At 43.9% G+C, this 15,102-nt stretch overlaps 1 protein-coding gene across 2 annotated transcripts in view; it reads right to left on the reverse strand.

Moving 5' to 3' along the window:
* Window positions 1-15,102, reverse strand: part of LOC126545554 (uncharacterized) — a 143,932-nt gene that overhangs the window by 115,293 nt on the left and 13,537 nt on the right. For both annotated transcript variants that reach the window (XM_050193472.3, XM_050193471.3), the window contains exons 5-6: window positions 14,613-14,722; window positions 9,488-9,845 (exon numbers count right to left, since the gene is read on the reverse strand). In XM_050193472.3, coding sequence (XP_050049429.1) covers window positions 9,488-9,845; window positions 14,613-14,722 — 468 coding nt within the window. The remainder of the gene's footprint in view (window positions 1-9,487; window positions 9,846-14,612; window positions 14,723-15,102) is intronic.

A 15,102-nucleotide genomic window follows, 5' to 3' on the forward strand; every position in this document is an offset into this window, starting at 1 on the left:
AGCCCAACCTAATTAATTAAGCAACTTCTCAAATATTACAGTTAGATTAAAAGTGTCAGAGACAAAATTGTAGAGCAACTTGAAAAACTCTCAATACAGCTTTCTTTTGCTCAATACGTGCTACATAATAGTGTTTTTCTAAGTGTGAAAGAAGCCCACGAATACACGCAAAGTGCCTCAAGCGGCCAGACGTTGCAATTTCTCATGCATTTGTGGGCTTCTTTCAAGCTCTGAATAACTTTTATGTAGCACGTATTGAGCAACAGAAAGCTGTATTGGGAGTTTTTCATGTCTATCTACAATTTTCTCATTTACACTTTTCATCCAATTATAACATTTGAGAAGTTGATTAATTAATGAAGACTATGTAGTTAGGTAGAATTAAAAAGATAATCTATCTCCAAGCGACGGCAAACAGCATTACCTTTGTTCTGACCAGCTACGTGGCATTAGCATATTTTTAAACTTGGCTAAAGTTAGCTGGGACACCCTGTATATTGGCTTTCTGAAAACTGACTGCTAAGGCTAACAGCAAAAAGATCATCAACTCGGCACTGTATATTAATTTTCAGCTGCTGGTTCACTGTCAAGGACAGCAAAGCTCCTGATGAAAAGAGTGTTGTAGAAATGGTGCAGCCACAAAGAAACTCAAAAGTGGCTTATGCTCCGTGAAAGTTAATCAGAATTGGTTTTACTGATAATGGCACATTTTTGGCCTATGGTTTCCAAAAGTAGCATTCAAGCTTAGCAAGCAAAAGCTGCAATTGTTTGAAACTGTGGTAGCAAGCCAGACATGAGTGCATGGGCATGTAAGTCCCACCATAGTTTTCTGTGGACCCACTACTTTGCCAAATTCATCTGTGAATTTAGTGAGCAGAATGAAGGAAACTCTCATCAAGGCAAATATTACTGAACTGAATTCTTGCAATGTGAACTATACTCTAGTGATGCACAGTCAGTGATGCGTACTGTATGACACTGCATGATGCATACTGCACTTTGCATATGCTGCAGTTGGCTGTCAGCCATTGCACATTGATTGGGGTGTCCACTTTGGCTGCAGGAGGTAATTGGTTTGAAACTTACTGCCGGACACCCACTAGTAAAAATGGGTGCAGGTGGTCATCAGCAGGACTTCCTTGCTATCCCTGCTGCAATTCTCCTTGGACAACAAAGAACCAGTTTTAAACAGCCTCGTGGCCAGCAAAGGCAATACTCAAGTCCATTGCAACTTTTCACAGTGTTAAGTTCACAAGTGCTTTCCGTGGCTCCACTTTCAGGCAATCATGCCACGCTAGGTTGAGCATTATAATGTTATGACATAGCAATGGCTGGTTATGACATATTGCACGAAGCAGAAGTTTGAACAGATGTCTGATGATGCTGTGAATGGCAACACCATTGGCAAAACAAATGTTTAAAAGCAGCAACGTTTCTTTGGCCACTCTCTGTGCATTTTGCTGATATTCCATGCTACACAAGGTTTTTCCAATGGCCAATATCGGGAGACAGCGAATTAATAAACTGGGCTGATGAAGGCTGTGAAGGAGTGAGATGACGAATGTTGTGAGGAGGTGAGTGAGTGAAAGTTGCAGGCTGAAGCCACAACTCAAGAATTCCGGTGGGTTTCAACTTCTCACTCCTTCACAAATGCTCATCACATCCCTTAATTCTTTACGCCACCATGCCTACCAACCTGTGAACCTTACAATTCGAATAATTCCGAGGGAGGCAGGTGTGGGGGCAGGAAAGGGGAAGATAATGCGCATTTTTTTATACTTGCCCTAAACTTGCCTTGGGCATGTCTTTCAGGGATACATACGCACGTGAGTAACGATGCTTTAACTTCAGACGCAGAACACTGAGGAAGCAGGGAACAGCAGCTGTTGACAAGCAACAAACTGTTTCTAGATCTACACGACTCCTTCAGCGACTTTGCTGTTGCCAATTTCGCCTGCTTCAAGAACTTGATTGTAGAAGCTTACTCGAAGCAAGTATCTCTCATGCATGCTTTCATCATGAAAAGCTTGAAACAGAAGGCCGCGCAATGCATTTATGCAAGCAGAATTACTTTTTTGTAAAACTTGACACAATATTCGTGAAATCGTAAAACGGGCCCAAACTCGTAAACTTAACGAAAAATTTAGGAGAGTTGGCAAGTATGCACGACCCTCAATGCATTTCTCCTAGCATTCTTTTGGACCAACCAAGAATTCGCAGCACTAGCAAATGGCAGCTACCGTTTGCGGGGGACTGCGGATTGGGGGAACCAACAGGCACGACAGTGCTCAGCCTATTATCTAAGAAGCTTGCCGTTGCTCATTATAGCCTTGTCATCACCTGACCCATCACTAACCCATAGAAACTATAAGAAGCAGATGAAGGGTGACGCTCTGGTACAACTGCAGCGGAAAGGGAACACACCTTAAGCCAAGGCTACAGAAGCCACGCATGCACGTTCTGCACAAGGAGGCACAGGTTATTGTAACGTCCCCTCTACTTGTCACAACAAACCAGATAAATAGCTCTACTCATTTACGTCAGCTGATAACCACCTTTAAAAACATTTTTAAATTACGACATCAGTTCTGTGTGCAGTGTTTCAACTGTCTATGGAAGTAAGATCTGTCACTGTCAAGTCAAACGTCTTTATTGACGCAGAACCTTATTCGAATGCAACAATGTCAAAACAGTCTGCCACTTCACAATACCAATATAAAGAATAAACAATTTTTCTTGCACGTTTGTGTACTGACTTAGCAACCACATGCTTAACCCCTTAATTGCCATGACAAATAAAAATAGAAGTGACGAAAAGTGTCGATTCCAGATATACCAGAGACGCCTACAGTGCTTATGCTGCTCTTACTGAAAAAATTAGTAAAATGCATGGTGTATTATTTATTTATGTGCCAAATCACAATATAGTGCAACTTTTATTTGCACATATACGAGGGGGGGGGGGGGGGTTACAAGAGTTACAGAATGGCACCTTGACCGCATAGCATACAGATGATCCAGTGGATGTGAACCTGGGAGATGCAGGACTGACTGTTTTGGTAAAACCAGTCCCAATTCAGGGCACTGGCCCTTTGGTCTGACTCCTTGGCTGTGCTGCTACTGATTGACGATTCCTCTAAGATACCATCACTTCCATAGTTCAGCAACTAATAATCATGTGTGGAACAATTATCACTGACAAAAAAGAGAAAGAAAGAAACTTGCAGTGAGTTTCTTGGCCATGTGCACAGCCTGCAATGTCGACACAAGTTCTTAAAACCCTGTGTCTGTAGACACAGCTGCAGAAAAGCTATCTTTGGCTGCCTAGTAAAAAATACAATCTCAAAGAGCCCCAGAAACGGTTCGGACAAATTTTGTAGACGCATAGGGTACAGCTAAAGTTAATCATTCGCACCACAATTTCTGTGAAGCATCTCTTATTAAGAGAGCTACGGACGATTACAAGTTGCCCTCCTCCACAGCCATGCATTTTCTCCTCAACTCGTTCACCGAGTGATCGGGCCTAAGCTCCGCCTTCACTGTTTCTGCGTCATGACGGCACGTCGTGTCGTCTACTTCCGGTTCTCTAGGAGCGAGCGCGCGAAGCCTCTACAACCTCTCTGCCAGCTGCTTGGCAGTCGACCCCAAGCAAGAGCTATCGAAGCAGCATGCGTTGCGAGCATTCTGTCGCAGCGCCGAAAGTGTGTGGTATTCTGGTAACCACAGGCGAGCTGGGTGTTTCGACGGATGGGTGGAGGCATAAACTCAAGCTGACGAAGCAACTTTAGCGTAGACGTACGTGAGCGGCCTGATCGGTCTGCACAGTCCATCCACCTGTTCGCGCAGAGCTTAACCAGCCAAACAGAGAGCTAATATTGCTCTAACCAAGCATAAAACATTTTAAACATTTCAAAAAAACAGCATGTTAACGATTACGCTCCTGCGAAAAATTTACACCAGCAGCAAAGAAGAATACACTTTGTTACTGCTACTGTGTTTGGTTGAGCTCTGCACCACCAGGTGGCTGCACCATGCAGATCATTCTAAAGCCCCTTAAACTTCGTAAGGTAGCGACACTCTCCTCCTCTGCCATCACTCCTCCTCGTTTCTCCTCTCTTTCACGCTCCCTCCTCGACCGTGGCGACGCCTACACTGCTCGAGTGTAGCAACGGCGCCAACATGCGCTCCTCGCCACTCCGTAGACGCTTCTCGAGCAAAAATGGCGCTGATGCATCGTGTGAGGGCCCACGTGATGCCATTAAGCCAATAGCGACGCGGCATCGGCCTCGGCCAGAGCGCGCGAGGAGGAGGCTGCATTCTTCAAAGTGTGGCAATACTTTACGAAGTTTAAGGGCTTTAGATCATTCAGGTTTGCGCTTCTGCTCATCCCATGAAACGGCACGGTCACGTGGCCAGGCCCTGTCTCCTCGCTAGCATTTACCCGAATACCGGACTTGCGAAACCGTATTGTGGTAGTAATACTCCGGTGTAAAGTGGCAGCCGCAAACACGCAAATCTCGGCGCCGATTGGATACCGATAGTCAAATGCGCTGCAGCCACTCTGCTCATCTGCTGCCTTGCAGAGAGACACGATGTCACAGCTTGACATATTGCCAGTCGCTACATTTGCAGCCCACAACGCAACAAAGGTGATTCATGGTGCTCACGAAAAGACAGACCGACACTGACCGTGGCACTCTCGTCAAAGACTGAGCACGTTTTAACACAAGCAGACGACACTTGCTGTGTGCCGGAAGTGCTTAAGTGTACTGAAAAATTGTTCTTGCGCATTCTCTTTATGTTACTTTCTCTTTATAAAAACAAATTAACTAACATTCCAACTATTACGAACAACATTTGTTCACCATTAAATTGGCAAAATTATCGATGACGCTCCCTGGGCAGCCAATCGGATAGCTTGCCCTACCGACGTCATTAGGACAATTTACGTCAAATAGGTAGGGGCGGCTGAAAATTCAGACGAGCTGTGTGCTGTGATCGGCAGCAATGTACATATTTAAAACCTTATAATAAATTACACCCTTTACCCGGAGCACTTAGATGTGTCAATTAATGATCAGAAGGACCTACTCTAATGACTCAGTACGTTTGTACAAAATCGTCAAAATCGCTTCAGGGTCACTTTAAGCTCTTTTTTGACCCTTTTGTGCATAGTTTTGCATTGCCAAAGTGTATTTTGGTTTTAATTAGCTTGCACAGTTCAAAAAATTTCTGGAAAGTTAATGACAAATTAGGTCATCATCAGCACCAAGGTATTCGCATCATACTTATGAGTTTACTCGTTATCGACGTTAAGGGGTTAATGCACATAAATTACATTTGCAGTGAAGCACACAGACGCACAGCTCAGAAATTCTGCAGGACCTTTTCAGCATAAAATAATTTGCATGAATGCATTTTGAGGCTCGACATACAAATTATATTTTTTTATTATATTAATTCTCTCCTATGTATTAGGCTAGGACTGCAGCTGATTTCATCACCCGAGTCAGACTGGAAACTGCTACCCTGAAATAAATGAGCTAGACAGTTGAGAAAGGGGTTGATGAAGATGAAGGGATAGAATGAAAATGCTTATTGCTTATGTCTATGGCAATCCAAAGGTGTGTCCTCAGAGTACCTCATGTACCTTGAATATTGCTTAGCGATACAAATAAGATAATCGGAGCACATGACGGCTGGCTTGCCATAAAAACCTCCATATAATGCGAGGCGAGATTTGAGGATAGCAAAAAGCGAAAGAAAAAAGGTAAAAAAGAAAAAGAAAAGAAAGAAAAAAATGTTCACCTGCATCTAATACAAGTGAGACAAACTCAGTGAAAACATTTATTTACATCAGACTTGCCCCATTCTCCAGCTCCCAAAACCTTTGCATTTCGCTGCACATGAAAAGGACTTCCTTTTGTCATTGCCAACCATGAATGCTGCCCTCGGTTACACTGAAGTGCCTCCTTGCAGCACAGTTGCCAATGTTCTCTACAGGTAAAATGACCTTCCTCTTGAAGGCAGCTCAAAATTGCTTTCGCAGACCTGACATTTTGCTGCTTCATAGCAGAAAAAAAAGAAAAAGCAATTTCCTGACAGGGGGTACTTTGTTAGCTCGCCTACTGCCAACGTGCGCGATCGCTTGCTATGTCAGCAGATTATGGTGGCCAAACACACACTGGCTCTAGATGGCACCTCCTGTATGCTAGTAGCCATGCAGCAATAAAAAAACCAAAGCTTGGAGCCCGATCTTTCAGCTGAAATTCTGTTTTGGATCTGCATATAGTATGACGTGGAAATCTGGGACGCAAGAAATTTAAAAAGATCCTTGAATTGTATGCAGGTTTTTATGGTATTTTATGCCACTAGTGATTGCTGGGTGATCGATGGGAGGCTAAATACAGTCACAATCCGTCACAAAGGCTCCTGCTTTTATCTTACCATACCACAGTGCACATCAGATCGGTGTCCACAGATCCCACCGGTGGTACAAAAGACGCCGGCAGCCACGCACTCCTATTGTCGTGTTTGAATTGCTAAGCACTGTAAATTTGCAAGCTCTCACTTCAGCAGATTTTGTCCCACCCTAAACACTGTTAAATTTGCATGAATGCATTTCTACAACCTCAACGTACAAATTTTAGTTTCTTTTTTACGTTGGGACCCACTTATAACAATATCCAAGTGCACCATGACCGATAATTGCTATAACTGTGCAGCATTAAAAAAGCAGAGGGCACAAACGTTGAAACATGTTAATTAGACAAAAAGAAGTACAGTCAAACCGACTTACAGGATTGCCTGTTTTAACAATGCTTGGATGTATCATGCAGCAGCAACACTGAAATTTTGCGTGTTCTTTGGTGAAATAAACCACTTATTACAATGTCCCAATGCTGCATTATTGGCTATAACAAATAAATCTGGCTACTAGGCGTCTGCACAGAAAAGGAAAGGAATGCGAAATCCTGCACACATTGAAACATTTTAATTAGACAGAAGTACAGACTGGGATTTCTGGTTTTCACAATACTTGACCGTAACAATGTAACAAGCACCGTGAAATTTTGTGTGTATTTTATGGTAAAATAAACTGCTTACTACAATGTTCCAACACTGCATTATTGGCTATAACAATTAAATCTGGCTGCTGGTTGTCCTTGCCGAAAATAAAAGGAATGACACCACATTGCCGGCCTCGTGCGTCTCTCCCCCGTCTCCCTTCCACCCCTACAATGTCGGTGCAGTCGACTCGTGTATCGGAAAGGTGCAAGGGAGACAGGAGACAGGTACGCAATGCTGGCAATGTGTAGGAATGTGACGAAGGCATGCCGTGCGCGATGCACGGCATGAAGTTGAGTATAATGAAGGTGTGCAGTGGGCACAGCAGCTCGCCTTTCTTTTTTTAAAGGATTTGGATTCTCTTTTTTTTCCAGGCACACATCCAGCAGCCAGATTTTATTGTTAAAACAGATAACGCAGCAAGGGAGCATTGTAGTAAGTGGTTTATTTCACAATAGCAGCATAGAACACACACACAAGTTCATGGTACAACAGCTGCTCACTGTTTTATTCAATATATTGTTAGAATCAGTGTTGTTATAAGTGGGTTTGACTGTATATTAGTTTCCTCGTATGCAGGGCGACTAAGACTGTATGTCATTTTACCTCCCATGTCAGATTGGAAGCTACTACCTTGGAAATAAATATGCTGAATAGATGACAAGACGGTTGATAAAGATGTGACACTGCACTGTGCCACTTTAAAGCTGAAAACACAGAAAGTACTATTTGCTGTGCACAAAGAGGTGTTGATAAGACTTACGTGACAGCTGATCCTACATATACTACTGAACCCTGATATTTCAAATTATTGTCTGTATCAAACAGTAGAAAAATCTCTTAGAAAATTGTGTTCTTGTTTTACCAGTTTCAGTTTCTGTCTCTCTTTGAAGCGCCCTTAGCAGCTATTCTAGTCAACATGTCTGGCATTATGTCATTAGACTATAAAAAGCAATAATCTTTATTTAATAAACATTGTTCTTCCCACTCTCCACCTGTGTCTGCTTGCCTCCATAGTACATAGCCAGCAGCGAAATTAAGGCCGTTAGGCCTCCATGCTACCTGTTAGCAACACCACCAAAATTCCATGCAATATACTGGCAAGTTCACTTCCACTTCATAGCACATTCAATATATCAAACAATGACATGGTGCGCAGCTCAGGAAGGCCCTGAGCCCTATTTGTTAAATCATCTAAGCAAGTTCAGCCAGCTGTGCATTTAGGGGCCATCCCCACTAGCGGAAAATATGCTGCCGCTGCGTGACAGCCTCTGGCCCCTCTGAGTGCTAATTGCGCAAGTAGAGGCCACCAGAGTAGACTAAGGGTAAGGAGGGAAAGGGAACAGCGGAGTAGCCAGGGGGAGGCACACTTAGCACCGCCCCTCCTCCACTTCCGCAAAAAGAGATTTCTGGCTACATCATTGAAAGGGGAGGAATCTGTCATATTGAATAGCAGAGTTACAAATACATATGTGAAAAACATGACTGGAAAATACTAAAACAGAAAAGCTTGGATTATGCAGTCTACGCTCGTTACAACGGACCTGCGTACAACAGACTTTCGGATATAACGGACCATATTTCAGCCTTAGTTTGTTCTGCCTATTTTATTAATGCAACCAAGTTCGCTTTTAACGGAACGTGCTACAACGGACTATCGGCTACAGCGGACGAAATTGGTGGCAATTTTTGTCAAAATCGACCGTATAAAATGAATTTTTGCCACGTCAACACGGGCTGGCTTGCGAGGGTCAGCCGGCAATCGCGGCTCTATGTCTTGCGTGCAAAGGAGGGAGGAAAGAGGGGTGGAAGCGTGCCGTCTTTTGCATGCGAGGCACGGGGTGGAGGCGAGAGAAAGAGGGGGGGGGGTTCTACTCCGGTGGCTGCTGTTAACGGCGCAGCGGCGAGGGCCCCGTATCTTGAAAGCGATCTGTGATGTGGACAAGGTGCGCGCCCACTCAGGCCTCTTCAAAGCAATCTGCGATGTGGACGAAGAGTGCCCAGTGGCGCAGCTTCATATGTGCTGTGCTTTCGACGTTTAGTTCGCATTGAAGCGAGAGAGAGCACGATAGTCAATTCGCTCACTGCTGCTGCCACGCTTATCTTGCGCAATTTGCTATCCCAGTCGATGCTTTGCCTTTCGGGCGAAACTGCAACTTTTTGTTTGTTTTTTGCTTTGGGCGTTCGTGACTCACTCTTTGCAATAAAGTTGTTGGACATCGTGACGAAAGTTTAGGAAGTGAGGCGTTTCGGATATTACGAACTTCAGATAAAATGTACATTTTTTGTCGGATTATCAGGGTCCGTTGTAACGAGAGTCGACGTACTTATGCAATTACAGCCTCTCAGCAGCTCAGCAATAAAGCCTGAAACAGATGAAACTGCTCAAGGTGGATGAGCTATGCCAAGCCAGGCATACCAGTTCCTCGAGAAGGGGGTCCAGTCCCTCCCAGGCAAGTCGCAGCTTAGCGTACTCTGCCACCAGAGCATCCTCGAGGCGTGGCCCAGCCACCAGCTGGCGCAGCATGCGCAGGCGCGACTCAACTACAAACAGTTGAGCCTGGTACTTGAGGCACTGGAGCAGGTGCTGGGGGTCTCTGCGGCGCAGGCGTGACACCATGGCACGCACCTCAGCATCTGATGGGGGTGGCTGGTCATCACGCAAGGGGGGCACAGCCTCGCTCCCAAGGCCTGCCCTCTGGTAATTTCGGTGTAGGGCTTGCTTCACCACTTGCCAGCAGAGAAGCTCCTGTTGGTCTGCCTCTGGCTCAAGTGCCCTGCACAGCATGCCACAGGTGTTGCTGCAGCACTGCACAGTTCCGCCATACCAGCTATGTTGGCAACAAGCCTGCTCAAGTGGCTGCATGCTGACAGGTCACATAAAATGCCTCTTGGGACATTTTTGCTAGGAATAAATTTCAGTCAGCATGCAGCTCAGATGGTTGCATGCTGACAGGTCGCATAAAATGTCTCTTGGGACATGTTTGCATGGCACAGATTTCAGCCAGCCATTTAAATTAGCTCTCTGTTTATAGGCATGAAGATCAAAGAGGGCAACTATTCAGTTGTATGAAACAACACTGCACAGCTCCACCATACTAACCATGTTGGCAACGAACCTGCTCAAGTGGCTGCATGCTGACTGGTTGCATAAAATCCTCTTGGGACATTCTTACATGGCATAAATTTCAGTCAGCATGCAGTTCAGCTGGTTACATGTTGACAGGTCGCATAATATGCCTCTTGACACATTTTTGCATGGCATAGATTTCAGCCAGCCATTAAAATTAACTCTCTGGCCATCGGCATGAAGATCAAAGAGGGCAACTATTCAGTTGTCTGAAACAATTTCTGACCAACATTAATGGAGTTGGATAACCCTGTTCATCACTTTCTGATTTTTAATAACATTCATTCTTCAGCACACATGCTAGCTCTCAAAATAACTAAAATATGTGTTTGCAGCCACAATAGCCAAGATTGGCTGCCTTAATAAATACAGCATTGACAGTCACCTTTACATTCGATTCTTGGTGATCTTACAGCACATCAGTCTTCAAGGTGTTGGTTAATAGCAGAATTATATCAAAACTACCATACCTGCACAAATGCCACGTAACTGCAAGTACATGTGTTCCAACACAAAATATACTGATGAGCACATGGAGAGCGTTTGCTGTACTAATCACAACTCACTAATAACAGTATCTAAATGGAAATAAAGTGACATAGGCATAAAGCAACTCAGAAAACAGCTTCTAAGAGTAAGCATGAATTGCAGCATAGCCCAGGCATGTGCACCTCATGCATGCATGCATGTTTTTCTCTGCTCAGGAGATGAAGGTGCTAAAACATGCCAGCTGACATGAAAACTGCTGCACTGGTGCTACAGTGCACCGCTTGCTTGTAAATCTCATGCCCTGCATATAATTAACAATGCTGTGGATGATTACAACAGCCATTAATGTTAATTGCAAAGACAAAGCTAGATTTGGCTGTCACAATCAGCTCACATGGCTTTGCCTCTTTTCCTACATACATATTTCTGGGCACTCCAAAAGTAGAAATAGAATGCATCCAGTGCAGGAGCTGACAAGGTGCCGGGCCTGCAAAGGACATGACAATGTATTTTGGTGTGCACAGGTCATTTTTGCAGAGACTACTAAAATGCCTGCTTCATGTGCAAAGATTTCATTAGGTTGAAATTCATGCTGATTAGTTGATGAAAATGGCATGCAGTGGTGCACACAAGCCAAGAAGTGAAAAGACTGTACAGGAAAAATAACTGCCACAAAATCTGGCACAAAGGCTGTCATGACTCTACTTATCATGCTACTGACCAGAAGGTACCATCCTGTAATGATGACATGGCTGTGCATAAACAATCACCACAACCTGATTTATGCACCACAACCTGTCTGTTTGCAATGCCCAAACTTGGCAAGGCCCCTTTGCAGGTGCACTATAGAGATCATTAACCCATGCCCAGCCTATACGAGGTGATCAATAAAGGCCAGAAACAAGTTCAGCAGTTGTGCAGGCAATATAGCAGTTAGTTTAGTAGCAGATTATATAAAAACTACAGCTGAATGTGTGCTGCTCGAAGTTATGTACACCAAATTCATTTATGCTACATGATCTCTGTCACTAGGAAAGCATAAACTTGTGCCTAGCCAATAACGAAGGGATCAAAATAGGCCAGGAGTCGCAAGTTCAGTAGTTGTGCAGGCAAAATAGTTTGGTAGCAGACGACACAAAAGCACTAAAGCTCTGAAAGTGTGCCAATTGAAGTTATGCACACTGAATTGACTTACACTACATAATCTGCCAATAGCATGCACACAAGGGGCGCCTTGCCCCCCTCCTGTTGGCTGAGCAGGAGTGCCAATTCTGTGAAGGCAGGAAACATCCCACGTGTGTCAAGGGACACAAAAGAGGTGCAAAAAAGGCGGCACACGCCACGCTAACAGAGACGAATTAGTAGGCCACTGCTGGCTGACATGGGACACCTTTGACTTTGCAAACACTGCTTCTAGGGCGTGAAGAAAGCTGTGGACCCCAAAATTTCCCCAATAGGCACACATATGTTTTGAGCCATTTGCCTGCAACATAAAACACAGCCCCCATCAAACGCATAGGCGGTGTTACGATTTGCACCTGCTGTTTTGCCTTGGCAAAAGCCCAGTCTCCAGAGCAAGCACATCGGAGCAGCACAAAAGAAAGCAGCAGGCAAGAAAAGAGTATTTAGAATCGACCCTCGGCATTGCGGCCAGGACATCCTGTTGCCGGGGCAATGTCCAAGCAAGTAGCCAATGAGTACAAGATGAATGTCTCTGATGCCGGCAATGAACAGGACACACAAACTGGCTGGGCTGTTTCAATGCCCACTAGCGACCTAGAGAACCCATTCAGCATCCTTTGACAAGCAGAGCCAAGTGTCTAGTGATAACCCATCCTTATCAATGCCCACTAATGACCTAGAGAAGCAAGTCAGGCAAGCACGTGGTCCCTTCCAAATGCACCTAAGTAGCTATTCTCAAACAGAATGGAGTAATCACAAATGCACTTTTTGTGCACAGTGGCCGGCTCAGTTAAGCTGGCTTGAGTATAGTCCAGAAAAAAAGACTCCACGTTTCGCTTTTGTTGCCGGGCGTTCCCACCGGGAGGTGGTGTTTCAAAGGTGCATCAGGACCAGTCGTTTGTATCAACTGGATTTCATCCTTGAAAGAACAGGATGCAAGTGTTCAACCAGCATGAAAAATCTGAGGCTCATGTGAACAGTATCTTGTGGAACAGTTCCAAATGGAGTAAGTCTTACTTTTCGTCTAGATGAGGGCCTTGCTCGAGGAGAGTCCCAAGCAAAGGAACGGCGCCAACAAAATCGCGATGTTCTAAGGCGCTTTTTGACGTCGCAGTCCTGCTTGCAAAAGAAGGAAGGCCATTCAGAGGGCACATTGAAGGGGAGGAAAGTGGAGAGAAGGGTCTTTTTTTAGAACTCATCGATCTAATGAAAAAGTATGACCTAATTTTGCACGACCATTTATAGTCGGGGAAGAAGAACGCTTCATACACGAGTAACAGAATGCAAAATACTCTTACAATTGCTGCAGACAGCTATATTTAGTCAATTATCCAGCAGATACAAGGGGAAAAAGACTTCAGGAGCCCAATACTGAGCTCATAACTGCATTTAATAAGCTCTGGCATCTACGATTCGCACTGTGAGAAATGACTCAAGATATAACAGTTTTCAAAAAAGAAATGTATCGAATAGAATTGATGCAAATTGGACAAGTGAACACTTCACATGACGAAACCAGAGCAGTATTGCGTGGCCGTTTTCCTTGCTTGATGCCTTTATCAAGGGGGTCAAAAAAAGGTTCACACAAGAGACTTTTGACCTTGTGTGTGCCGTGTGGAACCTCCTCAGTCTCTCAGGGAGTGATGAGCAGATAGCGATTATTTGCAGCTAGGTTGAGGTAGACAACAGCTTCATGCTGAAATTCAGCTCCCAAGATCTCTGATCACAGTGGGAAAAGGTTAGAATGGCCATTTATGGCTGGCTTTACTTGCTCAGAGAAGATGATTTGGACAACGGTATTCAGAGAGTTTTGTCAAGTTTTTCAGCTGTTTTCTTTTTTCATTTCATTTATTTCTACTATTCCTGTAATCAGCTGCTTCTGCGAAAGAACATTTCTGAAGCTGATGCATGTAAAGACCAAACTAAGGACCACCATGTCGCAAGAGTGGCTTCATTGGCTGATGCTGCCCTTTGTTAGAACAGGATATTGCAACATCAATTTCACATAATGGGTGGTATGCAGGATTCCTTTGAGTAGCCATGTGAGCAAAGGCCAGCCAAAAAGGACACTGGCTCAATGATAGGCTTCGGGAGCAGAAAGCATGCTTAATAAATATGAATCCTACTTGCCAGCACACTACAAGTAATGTGGCTGTTCACACAGCTTCAGAAGCACACAGGTCATGGCACATAAGAAGTGTCAGTGAGAAATACAATTGCTCAAAGCGGTCACATTGCAGACTTGCTAAGATAACACACATCTTAGCACATTCTCAGGGCGCGTTAATGTACAAAGAAGCAAGCCTAATTCAGCAATTGTGCACCATTGTGTGCATGCCCGTTTTTCTTTTCTTGTAACTGAAAGTTGGCATGGATTATATTTTTGTCATGCTTCTCTTTCTCCCACTTTATCTTCTCTCTTATAAATTTTTTTTGTTCATTGCATAAGTGATTGGAGCTATGCTTGCATGTAAAATTGTGGAACACTATAAAGTCTCAATAATAGATGTATTGTAAATAGCGCTTGAGTCTGTATCAACTCTTCCTTATCCTAAAGCTTCACCATGATTGTCCATCAACTGGCCCAGAAATCTATTAATCTAAAGGTATGCAAAAGGCATCATAAGGAGCAATGGCTGCTGTCACGCTTAGCCCCACCATCAAAGCATAATTCTGCACATGTGCATACTGCGTGTGCTGTTGCAATAAACCACTATTTTAACTTAAAGAAAAGCAAACTTACTTCCAGTTGGAATAGCGTTCACAGATGCACACAGAAGAACCACAATCATCAGCTAAATTCAACAACTCCTTTGGAAAAGTTCCATCTCTCAACGCAGTAGACAAGTCGATCTACAAAAAAAAGTTTGAAGAGACTGGTTATGCACAATGAAATCATCATTCATAGTGGGCTGTATTCTACATTTAGACTCACTTAAATTTTTTTAGAGGGAAACACAAGACCATACTTGAGTAAGATTTGTGAAAGTGGTTTATTTTATTTTCTCTTATAAGGGTCACTAGAAAAACCAGAATTTTTTCAGTGGAATTTTTCTGCCATTCAGCAAGGATCATGTTTAGAAGACTTATCATTTGTTGAATTGTCTGCTGAGTGATGTTTTCTTTAAAAATTGGAACCAGTCACAGGTTTCCCAAAGGTTATGGGGATAAAACCAGCAGCAACCTTGTGCAGGAACAAAAAGTACTGACAGGCCTTCACCGTTCATCCAATG

The sequence above is a fragment of the Dermacentor andersoni genome, chromosome 1 (genome assembly GCF_023375885.2).
Source record: "Dermacentor andersoni chromosome 1, qqDerAnde1_hic_scaffold, whole genome shotgun sequence".
In the NCBI taxonomy this organism is placed as follows: Eukaryota; Metazoa; Arthropoda; class Arachnida; order Ixodida; family Ixodidae; genus Dermacentor; species Dermacentor andersoni.